The following is a 13,620-nucleotide window of genomic DNA, read 5'->3' as shown; positions in this document are numbered from 1 at the left end:
TTACATMATTAGCTATTTACAATTGAAATATTAGATGGTACTTCAGTTAAAGCATTACCCTGTTGTGACGACATGAAACTTAACATTTTATTGTTTTTTTCCCTTCTACTAAGTACATAGGTTTGAAAGCAAAACAGTCAATGAAATAAATAACATTTTGAAAGCGGAAAAAATCMAATGAATTGAAGTTAGTCTTTGTAAAGTCCCATACAAAAAGGCTCTGGGGTATTGCAAATTATCTTCTCCAAACTGTACCTTCCACTTGCTAATAGATTGACCAGCAAACCTTTGTCTACATTCCTTTATCATATATACATGTGTAACAAAGAAATAAAACAGTGAATAAAGTCTGGAATGCCAGATGTCTTTATAAAAGTGAGTGACAACTTATCGATACAGGTACAGCAGGAGAAATATAGGCCACTGGTAGAGGGGGTCCATATAATTACATTAGGAAGCACATAGTTGCTTACGTGAGAGAGAGATTACCACTGACAACGGCTTAGATAAACCTTTGCCCAAAGGAGAAATATGGCACAGTAAGACGTTTCATTAAACCAATCACTTGCATGGATTTCCAAAGATTTAAACTCTAACTTCCAGCAAGAGAAGGTCGCCTGGCAAAGTCGGTCTCTCAGGAAACATCTGGAAATGAATAGATAAAAGCAGAAAACCAGACATATTAACATAATCTTTAGAGTTTCTCCATTCAGGTGTCACAGTTGCCTTCTCACATTCAGCAATGGAATGGTACATGCACTGAGAATTAAATAGAAAAATGGGCAAAACAATACTCACAGCTTGCAGGTTGCTCTCCAAATCTTCGCATCAACTGGTCATGTGTAAACTTCACAAAAGTGTCATATTGTTCTGTAATAGAAATGTGGGAGGAAAGGGAGGGGTTTAATTTGCCTGTAACTAAAAACCACATGGTGCACTTTCTGAATTGTCCACTGTCCACACCTGCCAACTTGGAAGTCATGGTCTCCTCATATTCCTCCCGCACTTTGTCTTCACGCTCCTTCAGTAGACGTTCACAAATCATTCCAACTTGTCTAAGAGTAAATAAGGGCTGTTCTTTCTTTGATGGAGAAGAACCTCCAGCAGATGTGCCTGCAGAGGACACAAGTAAAGCAATTAGGTCATTTGCATGTTGGGGGGGAAAAAAGGAGTAGTTCCTTTATTATTGTGGATCTCCCCCACTCACCAGGGTTTAGGCTAATAGTACACTATAAGCTCATAACAAACCTGGCATACTGGATCCACTAAGATGGGGTGGAGACTCTGGCGAGTAGCAACCCTCTGTCTGTTGGTAAACTCCATCTATGTGCTTTCTCTTCTGAATGCGTTTGTACTCCTGCTTGATGTTGTTCAGAATTTGCTCTAGAATAAGATAGTACACAGAGTCTAAATTATTCAGATAGGACGTCGGTCAAACAACTTGTCAAATCTAATGGAGGCCTCGCACTACAGTGCAATCCTTATCACTCCTTATGGCCGACAACAACATGTTAACAAAGACAGTACAGTATGAAGATATGCAGAAACTGCTTCTCCAATAGAAATCCCTGATCACACTTGTCAGCGATGTCAAGATGATGTTCGCTAGCAAAGCTCATGCGCAGAAACACGTCATCGGGTCTAACAGTCTTGTTGCGCAGGCTGTCAAATGAAAGGCACTCKTTTGATAAAAAAGTTTGTTACTTTCACAAGGTTGTAGTAATGACAGTTGCAGCTACTTCAGACATGGGCTCGAATCTAGGTTTTGGCTTTAAAATGAAAGAAAATTAACAACTAAGGATAAATTTCACTTCTCCCATTGACTTGACAAACCCCGGTCTGATCTGTATGGAGCGAGATAGCTGCCAATAGGTTGAACGTATGTATCGTTAGGACTGTAATAAAATCCATATGTAAATTGTTAGGATCATAAGAAAAGCCATTAATGAAACATGGAGCGTAAAATTAGATCTGTAAACGTATGTTACGACTATGAATGAACATTTACACGTTTAATTCTTAATTTACGTCTCACTTTACTGGGTTAAAGATCTTTTTTATGTGTACAAACTTTTGTCAGCAATGCAAAGGAAGATAGCTAGTCAATCAAGCAACTCTAGCCCAGAAGTTAGTTGCTTTGCAGCGTCTGGTTTCAATTGCAAAATAAGTCTAGAGCTTTTTTTTAGATCTGCATTCAATAACAACGTTATACCAGTAGATGGTGTAGTATTGGCTTGGGCCTTTGACTTGTGTGAGAATGATAAAGACACAGAAGTAAATATGATTTAGGCTAGGCCTATTCCGCTATCAAAATATGCCATGCTGTTGTGTTATTTAATGGCCATATAATTGCATAATTTATTTTTATAGCCACGTGGGGCTACTGTGGTGATCATGTAACCTAATGAATCACACTTTTTCCAGTATTTCAGAGTACGGACTATAGGCCTTTATTAGGCATTTTGACTGTTGTTTTTAAGAATTCCACTCTTTATGTAGGCTTGTTTTAGACATTTGCGTTGCACAACCACATCACGCAGAGGCTATATCCATGTCAATAAATGATGAAACAAAATATTGSRTAAGTCTTGGCTATAACCCGTCCTGAGCGAAATAGCCAAGGYGTCCCAAAGACTATCTATAGACTATTCTTATTGCCAGATCTGTTTAAGCTATCAGCCACTGCACGTGCTTCAACTATTTTGTTTTAAAATTATTTAGATGCTATATTTAGAGGCCTGGGAGCTAGGGTCTCTTTTAAAGGGGAGCCCTATAATAAAAACAGGTATAAAACACAAATAGAGTTCTAAAATTATTCCGCAAGACATCAGTACCCAAAATGATAGCCTTCAACAAAAGCCTTCAACTTTTAGACATTGCAATTTAGGATTTTTTATTTGGATATGCCTAAATTAAACATTTAATTGTTAAAATGATAGGCTAAAGAACCTTTTGATAATTTTGAATACTCATAGATTTCAATAAATAAATGGATAAGAATGCTCTATTCTTTGATTTAGTTCCTATTGCAACTCAGACAAATTACTGAATGGATGGCATACTGACTGACCTGAATGAAGGATGAATGCAATGTTCAAATATGTTGGAATGACGAGTTGCACGCATCATGCATGCTCATCACTTTATTTGTCTAGTAGGCAAATAGGCCTACATTYGGGTATAACTATGGCTGCGTGCCTCCAGAAGTGCATCTTCTGAGGCTGAGGGGTGCTTTTCCAAAGTCGCGTGGTGCTGCAATGAGATCACAAGCTCTTCAACTGGGCAGCAGTGTCACGATGGAGGGAATAGCCTATATGGAGACTACTTAAGACCATTGCAACAGAGTTACTGTAAAGTGTGGGAATAAGCTTATGTCGGACTTAGCCTACGTTTAACCTCTCCCTTATTCATTTCACAGTCCATATGTTCATGACCCGGTTCATATAAATCATGTCAAATTATTTTACATTCATGTTAACCCCTCGTACAGAGTATGCTTTGGCAAGATTGAGTGACCTATTATTGTTCTATGTTTCATTATTCCTGGTAGATACTACTGGTTATGATTGCAGACAGAGCCCAGAGAATGGAATGGTGCAATATTGAATTAGTCTTATTTTGATAAGGTGCATGGATGGGGATGTCCACGTCACCCAGAGATATACCCATGCTTTAGAGATACAACAGTGAAGTTTCAGTCCGCTAGGTGTAGGCATAACACAGCTAGTGCTATCTAGACTTGCGCTGGTAAACAAATCCATTACATTAAGTACCTAATGTGAAGTAAACTTAACTAAAGAGTAATAGAGAATGGAGACTTAACTTGAAAACATGCTGGATACCTCTTAACGGTTTCCTTGACTTTCGTTTTTTTTTAATGCTGTGTTGTGCTTGTATACAGCACTCCTCACAGGCCATTTGGTGTGCGTTTTTTTGTTTGTTGGTGATATGAAACTGACAGAAAACTCAAAAGGTATTATTGTTCGTAAAGATTGCAACAAGATTTGTTCAAGCCTAAAATGTTAGTCCGTAATCGTAACATGGTGTTTGTATGTTCACAGATGAAATTTAACGTTTACATTTCATGTTTCACGCATGGCTTTTCTTACGATCCTAACAATTGACATCGATTTTCTTATGATCTAACGATACGTACGTTCAACCTTATGGCAGGTCTCTCGCTCCATAAGTCTGCTTCGCAATGCGTTCCCGTAAGTATCACAATGTTGCGCCTCTGGGTTTGAAAACACGGATATTTTTTCAAGATAGTGCATTTGGAAAGTATTCAGACCCCTTGACTTTGCCCATATTTTGTTATGTTACAGCCTCATGTTACAGCCCCCSCCCTCATCAACCTACACACTATCACATTTACATAGGTTTTCAGACCCTTTACTCAGTACTTTGTTGATGCACCTTTGGCAGAGATTACAGCCTCGAGTCTTCTTGGGTATGACGCTACAAGCTTGGCACAACTGTATTTGGGGAGTTTCTCCCAAGCTCTGTCAGGTTGGATGTGGAGCGTTGCTGCACAGCTATTTTCAGGTCTCCAGATATGTTTGATGGGGTCAAGTCCGGGCATTCAGAGACTTGTCCCGAAGCCACTCCAGCGTTGTCTTGGCTGTGTGCTTAGGGTCGTTGTCCTGTTGGAAGGTGAACCTAATCCCTAGTCTGAGGTCCTGAGCAGGTTTTCATCAAGGATCTCTCTGTCCTTTGCTGCGCTCATCTTTGCCTCGATCCTGAATAGTCTTCCTGTCCCTGCCCCTAAAGAACATCCCCACAGCATAATGCTGCCACCACCATGCCTCACCGTAGGGATGTTGCCAGGTTTCCTCCAGKTGTGACGCTTGGCATTTAGGCCAGAGTTCAATCTTGGTTTCATCAGACCAGAGAATCTTGTTTTTTCAAGGTCAGAGTCCTTTAGCCTTTTGGTAAACTCCAAGCGGGCTGTCATGTGCCTTTTATTGAGGAGTGGCTTCCATCTAGTTACTCTACCATAAAGGCCTGATTGGAGAAGTGCTGCAGAGATGGTTGTCCTTCTGGAAGGTTCTCTCATCTCCACAGAGGAACTCTGGAGCTCTGTCAGTGACCATTGGGTTCTTGGTCACCTCCCTGACCAAGGCCCTTCTCCCACGATTGCTCAGTTTGGCTGGGCGGTCAGCTCTAGGAAGAGTCTTGGTGGTTCCAAACTTCTTCCATTTAAGAATGATGGAGGCCACTGTGTTCTTGGGGACCTTCAATGCTGCAGACATTTTTTGGTACCCTTCCCCAGATCTCTGCCTCGACACAATCCTGTCTCGGAGATCTACAGACAATTCCTTCGACTTCATGGCTTGGTTTTTGCTCTGACATGCACTGTCATCTGTTGGACCTTATATAGACAGGTGTGTGCCTTTCCAAATCATGTCCAATCAATTGAATTTYCCACAGGTGGACTCCAATCAATTGTCAGTATGGTGTACTTTGTGTAGATTGAGAAAAAACATTTATTTAATCAATTTTAGAATAAGACTGTAACGTAACAAAATGTGGAAAAAGTCAAGAGGTCTGAATACTTTCCGAATGCACTGTAGCTGCAGCYATAACACAAGTAGCTATTGGCTAACATGCTAACTTAAAAAGCCCAGTGCKATTAACGTGATTTTCCTGTGTTTTATATTTCCACACTATGAGGTTGAAATAATATTGTGAAAAATSCCCTTCTAGCATAAGAGCTGTTTTAAAAGACCACCTGAAATTTCAGCCTGTTTTGGTGGAATTGAGTTTTGGCCTGCCAGCAATTTTTCTTTTTGACTATTGTTTTAAATTAAAATCACAGTAAGGTACTTAATTACCCATAAATTATTTGATATTTTGATTAAAAACAACTGCTGCATTGGACCTTTAACGTGCAGCAAGATTGCCCACTACCTGGCTTGCAAGATGTCTGGTATGAGTTTGGGTTCATCCGGTATAGTACTTACCAGCTGATAGTCTGGATGACACTTCTCCAAATGGTGACGGCTCCATGCGAAGGTATTTCCGTGGTGATGAGGAGGATGATGATGGGGACACCGGAATACATCTTCTCCTTTTAGGGGACGTCGGACTCATCAATGGATCAAAATCCATGGTCCTTTTCAGGGTCGCTCCACACGCCATGATTTGAACCTAGGAAGGTCTACAAAGACCGAACGAGGAACAGTGTAGCTAATGCGAAACACAAAAGAAAATGGCTTTCTAACGTTCGTTAGCTAGCTAAGAAAGAGCTTATCTGATGGTTTTTCAGCTAGCTGGCTAGCTTTGCAACTTCGACAAGTCCAGGAAGGAGTCTTGCGACTGTTGTTGGCTACCGTTAGCTAACTTATCACGCTAACGTTAGCTAGCTAGCGTTAACCAACCAAATTAAAACAAATTCCCTTCCTTTTCGGGGAAAAGTTGCCCTCCTCTTATCACTCCGACGCCCGTGTAACGTTGACTTTTGTTACACTCTTACCTATCTTATAACGTTATCTGTTTGGATGTCCTTAGCTAGCTAAGTTATACATTCAAACGAAGATATAACTTGCTGCCTAACGTTACCATCTTGAAAGGCAGCTAACGTCAGCTTTTTCTTGTTTTTGACCACCAGAGCCGTCTGTTTCTCATATTGATGACGTCAAATATTCAATTATGCGCTCATGCCGGGTGGGTTGGGCATGCGCTGATGAGACTGATGATGGTTGGATTTGGACTGCGCTCCCTGCAATCTGGGATCCATAGGACGTCCCAACTCTGACATTAGCCGATTGAAGTTGAAATGTAAAATGGTCAAAGAGTTAGATAAGGGTAGGGACGTCTCAAGYATTCCGGATAGCACTAACCTTTGTAGTGCAGACAAAAGTTGGTCGTTTGTGTGGTTATGGAATTACATAATAAATTACATCATTTCACGCTGCTACCCATATACATTAGTATATATCCAGTAGCCATATTCATACACATTCTTGTTACTTTAATCTTGAAGACTGGTGTATTTCCATTAGTCTTTGCCTATCTCTTTTGCTCTGCAAATGCATGGGCCCGTAATGTGAAATTGCTTGTTTCACTTATAGGTTTTGTGCCTTTTCTGTTAGTTTTTCACTTTATATTTATTTTTATCTTGGGTTTAACTAACTTTTCGAGGCAGTACAGTACCTCACAAAACATCCCATGTCCCATGTGCCACTGCCTACACCTCTTTCTCCTCCAGACTGACAAAAACATATACAACCAAAGCCCGATAAGACTACTTACTTCTGATAAGACTATATCGTGCCTGCCTTATGAGTACTGTGCACACTTGACTTTATTCAGAGGCTTGGAAACTAAACCACATAAAGGTGTTTAATCATTTTGAAAATAAATTATGATTGTAAATGAAGTATGTGCACATTTTATCCTAGTAGAGACATCTTAAAAATTCACATTCCTTTAGTTCTTCACTGACTTAGAGGGCAACTGTAGATTTTCTTTCATTTGTCATTGTTTTGTCCGTTTTTGGATGATGATGGATTGTAAAGCTTTTGGTGTAAGTACAGCTGCAATAAAATACACTGGTTATTGTGTTTCAATTGCTGTGATCAGATGAAAACATTCATATACATTGCTTATTACTAAATTAGCTGGTTTGGAATAAGTAACTGCACATAAAAACGTTATAMTTTTTCTGTCTCTGTTGTTTCGTGAGATAACAAGGTCTATTCTTCACAGTAGCATTGCAGGTACTTTGCCGTCCTCAATCTCATGAGATGCAAGAAATACATGTGTATTATACTGTATGTGGTTCACAAGCTGCTTTCCTGAATGTTTTTTATTTGAAACAGAAATTAAAATGTGTATTCATAGAAAAACACTTATTTAATGCATATGGAGAGGGGGAAAGAACATATTTAATGCTGCACAACATTACATGTGGTTGTGGTTCTTCTTTGTGGGAAATCTGTCTCCGCATAAGATTAAATAATGAGAATCATTGAAAAGATGTACATGATCTACTTTTGTATTTCATAACATGGCCCTCAATTATGCATCACTCAAAAAATAAGAATCAAAACAGTTTCATACAGCATGCTTTATGACAAGAACTACAAACCATCACAATGTACTAATTTACAATATAAACAGCAGCCAATTTCACCTACAAGCACTTTATAGAGACAAACCATATAGTCAAAGGGCAGATCAGCATGCCACTAAATACACAACTGTGCAGTTTAACAATGCTTATCGCCATTATTTCCCTATGAAAATAAATGAATGAAGTTCTTCTGAAAGATTGAAATAAAAAGCCACATTATCTTATCCTACAGCTACATATACTTCAAAGAACTGAATTAYAAGTTGATGTTTAGCAAACTTTCAGTGCAGTGCTAGTTGGGGTATTGACTATTCTACATAATTCCTTCAGAGTCGATTCCTTCAGTCACATGATGGCAGACGCAGTTGTCTCAGGGGAGACCAACAGGGTAACRTTGGCCAATTTCACAGTGATGTTTGCACAGCTAGCCGTGGATTTGTAGGCTGTGGCTGTGCCTTTTACGCTCKTGCTGTGGCAATCGGACTCAGCGCTGTTGTCCAGTAGTTGAGAAGTRCCCCTGCATGTCTGGCAGATGTTAAGAAAGGCCCGGCGCAGGTCCTTACTCCTCAGGGCGTAGATGATGGGGTTGATGGTGGAGTTGAGCAGGCAGAGCATGCTGCAGAAGGCAAAAACCGTCTTGATAAAGTTGTTCATCTTCCAGAAGAGGTCGTAGACCATGATGGCCAGCACAGGGCCCCAGCAGATGACGAGGGCCACCAGAATCAGCACTAAGGTCTTGGCCAGGCGGATGTCCATGCGGGCCTGCTCGGGTCGCATTGTCTGCACCTTGGTGCCATGCGCTGTGTAGACGATGATGCTCTTCTGGGAGCGCCGGCTCATCATGCGCAAGGCGTGGTGGTGGGCCTTCCACAGGATGAACATGTAGGCATAGATGATAAACAGCAGCAGCACACTGGTCATCCCTATCCAGAACATCAGGTACTTCACGTCAATGAGTGGGAAAATGTCAGAGCACACTGAGTTCAGTTGCTTACAGTTCCAGCCCAGTAGGGGGAGCACCGCGATGACGATTGAGATAGTCCACATCATGCAGAAGGCGATGACAGCCTTTGTCTTGGTGACGATCCGCTTGTAAGCCATGGGCCTGTGGATGGAGATGTAGCGGTCTATGGCTGTGAGAAAGAGACTGCCCACAGAGGCACTGAAAGAGGCGATGACCCCACCAAGCTTAAAGAGAAACACATTGGGGCTGTCTTTCCGGTGTAGCACATGGAAGTCCAAGAAACTGTACACAAATATGACACTGCCCAGAAGGTCAGCCACAGCCAGGCTTCCTATGAAGTGGTAGGAGGGCCGACAGCGCAGGGTGCTGGAGTGGAGGATCACACACAGTACGATAAGGTTCTCCAGCACTGTGAAGGTTCCCAGGGTGAGTGCCATGATCGCTACTACCAACTGCTGGCTGGGGGTCAGAATCATGAAGCACTCCATGTCCACAAAGTTCTCCCCGCATTGGATAGAATCCCCGCCGTCCACAAAGGTCCCATTGCCAACCAGATCAGAGAAGTTGGTCTGGTAAATGGAGTTGCCATTAAAGATGAGCTCCTCGTCTCTAGCTACTCCAGGGAAGTAGTTTCTAAGTGGGGCAGAGTGAGCCTTCTGTAAATGGAGTCCAGTCTTGGCAAAGCCAGAATCAATGGACGGGTCACTGTAGCTCACATCGTTGGAGCCAAGATATTGCAACCCGTTAGTTATTGTTCGGAAAGTGGTGTCATGTATTCCATCCAGAGCAGACTTCATGGCTGTCCAGTTGGAAGGTCAATTATGTAACATAAGATGAGTATCTAGAGAAAAAAGTTCCAATTTAGAAATTATCATTACTTTTTATTATTTAGTTTAATTGTGACATGGGGGATGGCAAACGTGTATGTATTTAACTGTGGGTGATGTGGGTATGTTGCTGGGTGACATTATTGACATCCCTGCTGTATCAGCCAGCTGACTCTCCAGCAGATGCGTCTCAGACAATAGTGAGAGAATTAACAGTCGATGACAAATTAATGAGACCCATATCTAACCTTCTGTGCTGCCCCCAGGATAAAAAAAAACCATTGCATTAAGTAGCCTATGTAGGTCAATCTTTCCTTTCAATTAAGGGGTAATCAAGGATTACGTTTCAAAATAATGATTCAATTAATTATGCATCAAGGTAGTTATATTCTCTCAAGACAAGATTGATTTGTTGAATCAATCTATAGAATTGTACATGACTATGTTTTGCTCTCATAGATAAACAGTACATAACCCTTACATTTGATAATTAATATAGCTGTACATTTCGTAAAAAAATACAATAACCTACATAGGCCTATTCGACAAGTCTGTTTTTCATTAATAAGAAAGTACAGGCTATTGAGAATAATTGTGATAACATTTTCATGCAGATGTTTATAGATAAGCAAACCATTTACTGGTTTTGATATAGGCTATACAACAATGTGACGATGCCACTTGTCCCACTCATGAACGAATAAGAAAGACCAACAATACGTAAGGTTGCAGAGCGGCTGCAGGCAAGGAATTAGACTCGCATAAGAATAGACACTGTCATAAGGTCATAGCGAAATCAATGAYGTAAAACATGTTTGACTATGCATTAACGCAACATTTGATTTTATTAAAACAAAATGTGTTTTTACCTTCACATTCTTTGCACAAATAACTTGCGTCGATCCATATGCTAGATTTAATTTATTACACGAAGACAAGAGAAAATGTATCCACATATCCAATCTCAGGAATCGTAGCCTATTGATGTCAACAGTTGCTTTATCAAAGTGTATCAAAAGTAGTTTTTAATTCGAATTTTCGTCATGATGAGCCTCGCATCATTGTTTAGTAAAGCCAAGAGACAGCGATGTGTCTGTCTGAGGTATGGGATTATTATTTATAAGGAAGGGGTCGCTTTGTGCGCTTCTGTGTCACGTGCTCCGAGGTGCCACAACGCCTTGGACCAGTATAGTGCGCTCGCATCGCATCCCAACATCCACGCTCACTCAATAATGAGACACTCCATCATTTTGAACACCCACCCAACCATTATCGACCAGTGTGGTTGAGGAAAACGAAAGCATGAGTACCATTATTCTAATTAATGTTAAAACACTAACATTTACTTGGTAAACCACTTTTTATTACTATTGTGTTTAGATTCTCACTTCAACCTATAAGAAATGATGACATCCACTAATGGTAGAGTATGCCATTTATTGTGACTGGCAGAAAGGCATGATGTGTTCTATAGCCTGGAAGGACGGGTGAGAAAAAATAATATCCAGCCAAGTGTGATATATTTAACCACATGTAGCAGTGTGTAGAAAAAMATATAATATCAGGAGCTGCAGAGGTGTTAAAATGAGGTTGTGTGTGTGTAGTGGGACAACTGCAGAGAATAGGCTGGTAAGTGGGCTATTAGAGTCAGCTGCCCATCATGTGAATCCAGTCTGAGGATTACTTCGCATTGAGGAAGTTAATTATTTATTATTTATTTATTCAGGGAAAACCAATTGAGACCAAGGTCTCATTCACAAGGGTGCCCTGATCCCAGTAACATAACAATCAAATACAATATGAAAAAAAAKCTGCGATCAATACAATGTAAAATAAAAATACAGCACAACACAATATTTTTTTTAAATGGTTACATGTCCTCAATCAAAAACTTTAAATTACCTGAGTGGCACCAGAATATTTGGCTGCCTCTGATCTAGTCTAGAAAATCGGACCATAGGCAACAGTGACTAGGGTCTGGTTTCAATCGAAAGCAATAGTAGGCTAAGGGCATCTTTTTGTACGTTTTTCTTTATACGTTTTSTTTCCCTAACTCCAACGAAAATTATCCCTGTAATTCTCATTTTTTGTTATGACGCAACAAGCAACCTGGTCTCAATATAAGAGGTATAATACTATACCCCCTCGAAGGCATATGATACYTTACATCATCCAATTCGTATGTTATTGTACGACCGGGTAAGATGTATGATACTATACGTCCTATAATTTCTATGATATTGTACTATTCCTTTCATAATGTAACGTAACATTACATCATGGCGCCGGAGAAGATGGSTGACGTTTTACGTGCTCCTAACCAAATATGTTTTTTTTTGCGTTGTTTGTAACTTATTTTTGAACTTATTCTGTACATATTGTTACTGCTACCATCTCTTATGACCGAAAATAACTTCTGGACATCAGAACAGCGATTACTCACCATGAACTGGCAGAAGCTACTTTTTCCTTTAACGAGTCCGACGAGCCCTACGTGAAGGWCATACTGCCCGATCCCCGTCATTTGCGTGACGAGAAGACGGAGAAAAAGAGGACTGAGGTCAGGCTGCCTTCTGAGAATTCGTAGGCGATCGAATAAACCCCCACTYCCTTCCGTTCTACTAGCTAACATGCAATCATTGGAAAATAAAATCAAAGACCTACGAGGAAGATTAAACTACCACCGGGACTTTAAAAACTGCAATATCTTATGCTTCACGGAGTAGTGGCTGAACGACGACATTATCAGCATACAGCTGGCTGGTTATACGCTGTATCGGCAGGATAGAACAGCGGCGTCTGGTAAGACGAGGGTGGGCGGACTATGTATATTTGTAAACAACAGCTGGTGTACGATATCTAAGGAAGTCTCAAGGTTTTGCTCGCCTGAGGTGGAGAATCTCATAAGCTATAGACCCTATTATCTACCAAGAGAGTTATCATCTGTATTTTTCGTAGTTGTCTACATACCACCACAGACCGATGCTGGCACTAAGACCACACTCAATGAGCTGTYTTCCGCCATAAGCAAACAGGAAAACGCTCATCCAGAGGCGGCGCTCCTTGTGGCTGGGGACTTTAATGCAGGGAAACTTAAATCCGTTTTTACCAAATTTCTATCAGCATGTTAAATGTGCAACCAGAGGGAAAAAAACTCTAGACCATCTTTACTCCACACACAGACACAAAGCTCTCCCTCACTCTCCATTTGGCCAATCGGACCATAATTATATCCTCCGGATTCCTGCTTACAAGCAAAAATCTAAGCAGGAAGCACCAGTGACCCGGTCAATAAAAAAGTGGTCAGATGAAGCAGATGCTAAGGTACAGGACTGTTTTGCTAGCACAGACTGGAATATGTTCTGGGATTCTTCCGATGGCATTGAGGAGTACACCACATCAGTCATTGGCTTCTTTAATACGTGCATCGATGACGTCGTCCCCACAGTGACCGTACGTACATACCCCAACCAGAAGCCATGGATTACAGGCAGCACCCGCACTGAGCTAAAGGCTAGAGCTGACGCTCTCAAGGAGCGGGACTCTAACCCGGAAGCCTATAAGAAATCCTGCTATGCCCTCCGACGAACCATCAAACAGGCAAAGTGTCAATACAGGACTAAGCTCGAATCGTACTACCATGACTCCGATGCTCGTCGGATGTGGCAGGGCTTGTGAAACATTACAGACTACAAAGGGAAGCACAGCCGAGAGCTGCCCAGTGACACGAGCCTACCAGATGAGCTAAACTA

General features: G+C 41.0%; 2 protein-coding genes across 2 annotated transcripts; both read right to left on the bottom strand.

Moving 5' to 3' along the window:
* Window positions 1–73: 73 nt before the first annotated feature.
* Window positions 74–7,199, bottom strand: LOC112068097 (akirin-2). Its single transcript, XM_024135117.2, has 5 exons — window positions 5,964–7,199; window positions 1,249–1,383; window positions 964–1,113; window positions 799–870; window positions 74–645 (listed from the first exon to the last, which is right to left on the bottom strand). The coding sequence occupies exons 1-5, from the start codon at window positions 6,139–6,141 to the stop codon at window positions 635–637; spliced, it is 546 nt and encodes a 181-aa protein (XP_023990885.1). The 5' UTR covers window positions 6,142–7,199; the 3' UTR covers window positions 74–634.
* Window positions 7,200–8,051: 852 nt separating this feature from the next.
* LOC112068096 (cannabinoid receptor type 1A-like) lies at window positions 8,052–10,994 on the bottom strand. The gene is made up of 2 exons (XM_024135116.2): window positions 10,738–10,994; window positions 8,052–9,882 (listed from the first exon to the last, which is right to left on the bottom strand). The coding sequence occupies exon 2, from the start codon at window positions 9,836–9,838 to the stop codon at window positions 8,423–8,425; it is 1,416 nt and encodes a 471-aa protein (XP_023990884.1). The 5' UTR covers window positions 9,839–9,882; window positions 10,738–10,994; the 3' UTR covers window positions 8,052–8,422.
* Between the last annotated feature and the right edge of the window lie 2,626 nt (window positions 10,995–13,620).

Source organism: Salvelinus sp. IW2-2015, unplaced genomic scaffold (genome assembly GCF_002910315.2).
Source record: "Salvelinus sp. IW2-2015 unplaced genomic scaffold, ASM291031v2 Un_scaffold83, whole genome shotgun sequence".
Lineage (NCBI taxonomy): Eukaryota > Metazoa > Chordata > Actinopteri > Salmoniformes > Salmonidae > Salvelinus > Salvelinus sp. IW2-2015.
Note: the sequence above shows the minus strand (reverse complement) of the source record. Positions and strands in the feature narration are given on the sequence as shown.

Excerpts from the sequence above, each read along its gene's own strand:
- LOC112068097 (XM_024135117.2), bottom strand. The coding sequence starts at position 6,141 with ATGGCGTGTGGAGCGACCCTGAAAAGGACCATGGATTTTGATCCATTG. Across the intron at positions 1,384-5,963 it reads GTCATCCAGACTATCAGCTG|AGCAAATTCTGAACAACATC; the intron begins GTAAGTACTATA and ends ATCTTATTCTAG. Across the intron at positions 1,114-1,248 it reads TAGTGGATCCAGTATGCCAG|GCACATCTGCTGGAGGTTCT; the intron begins GTTTGTTATGAG and ends TGTCCTCTGCAG.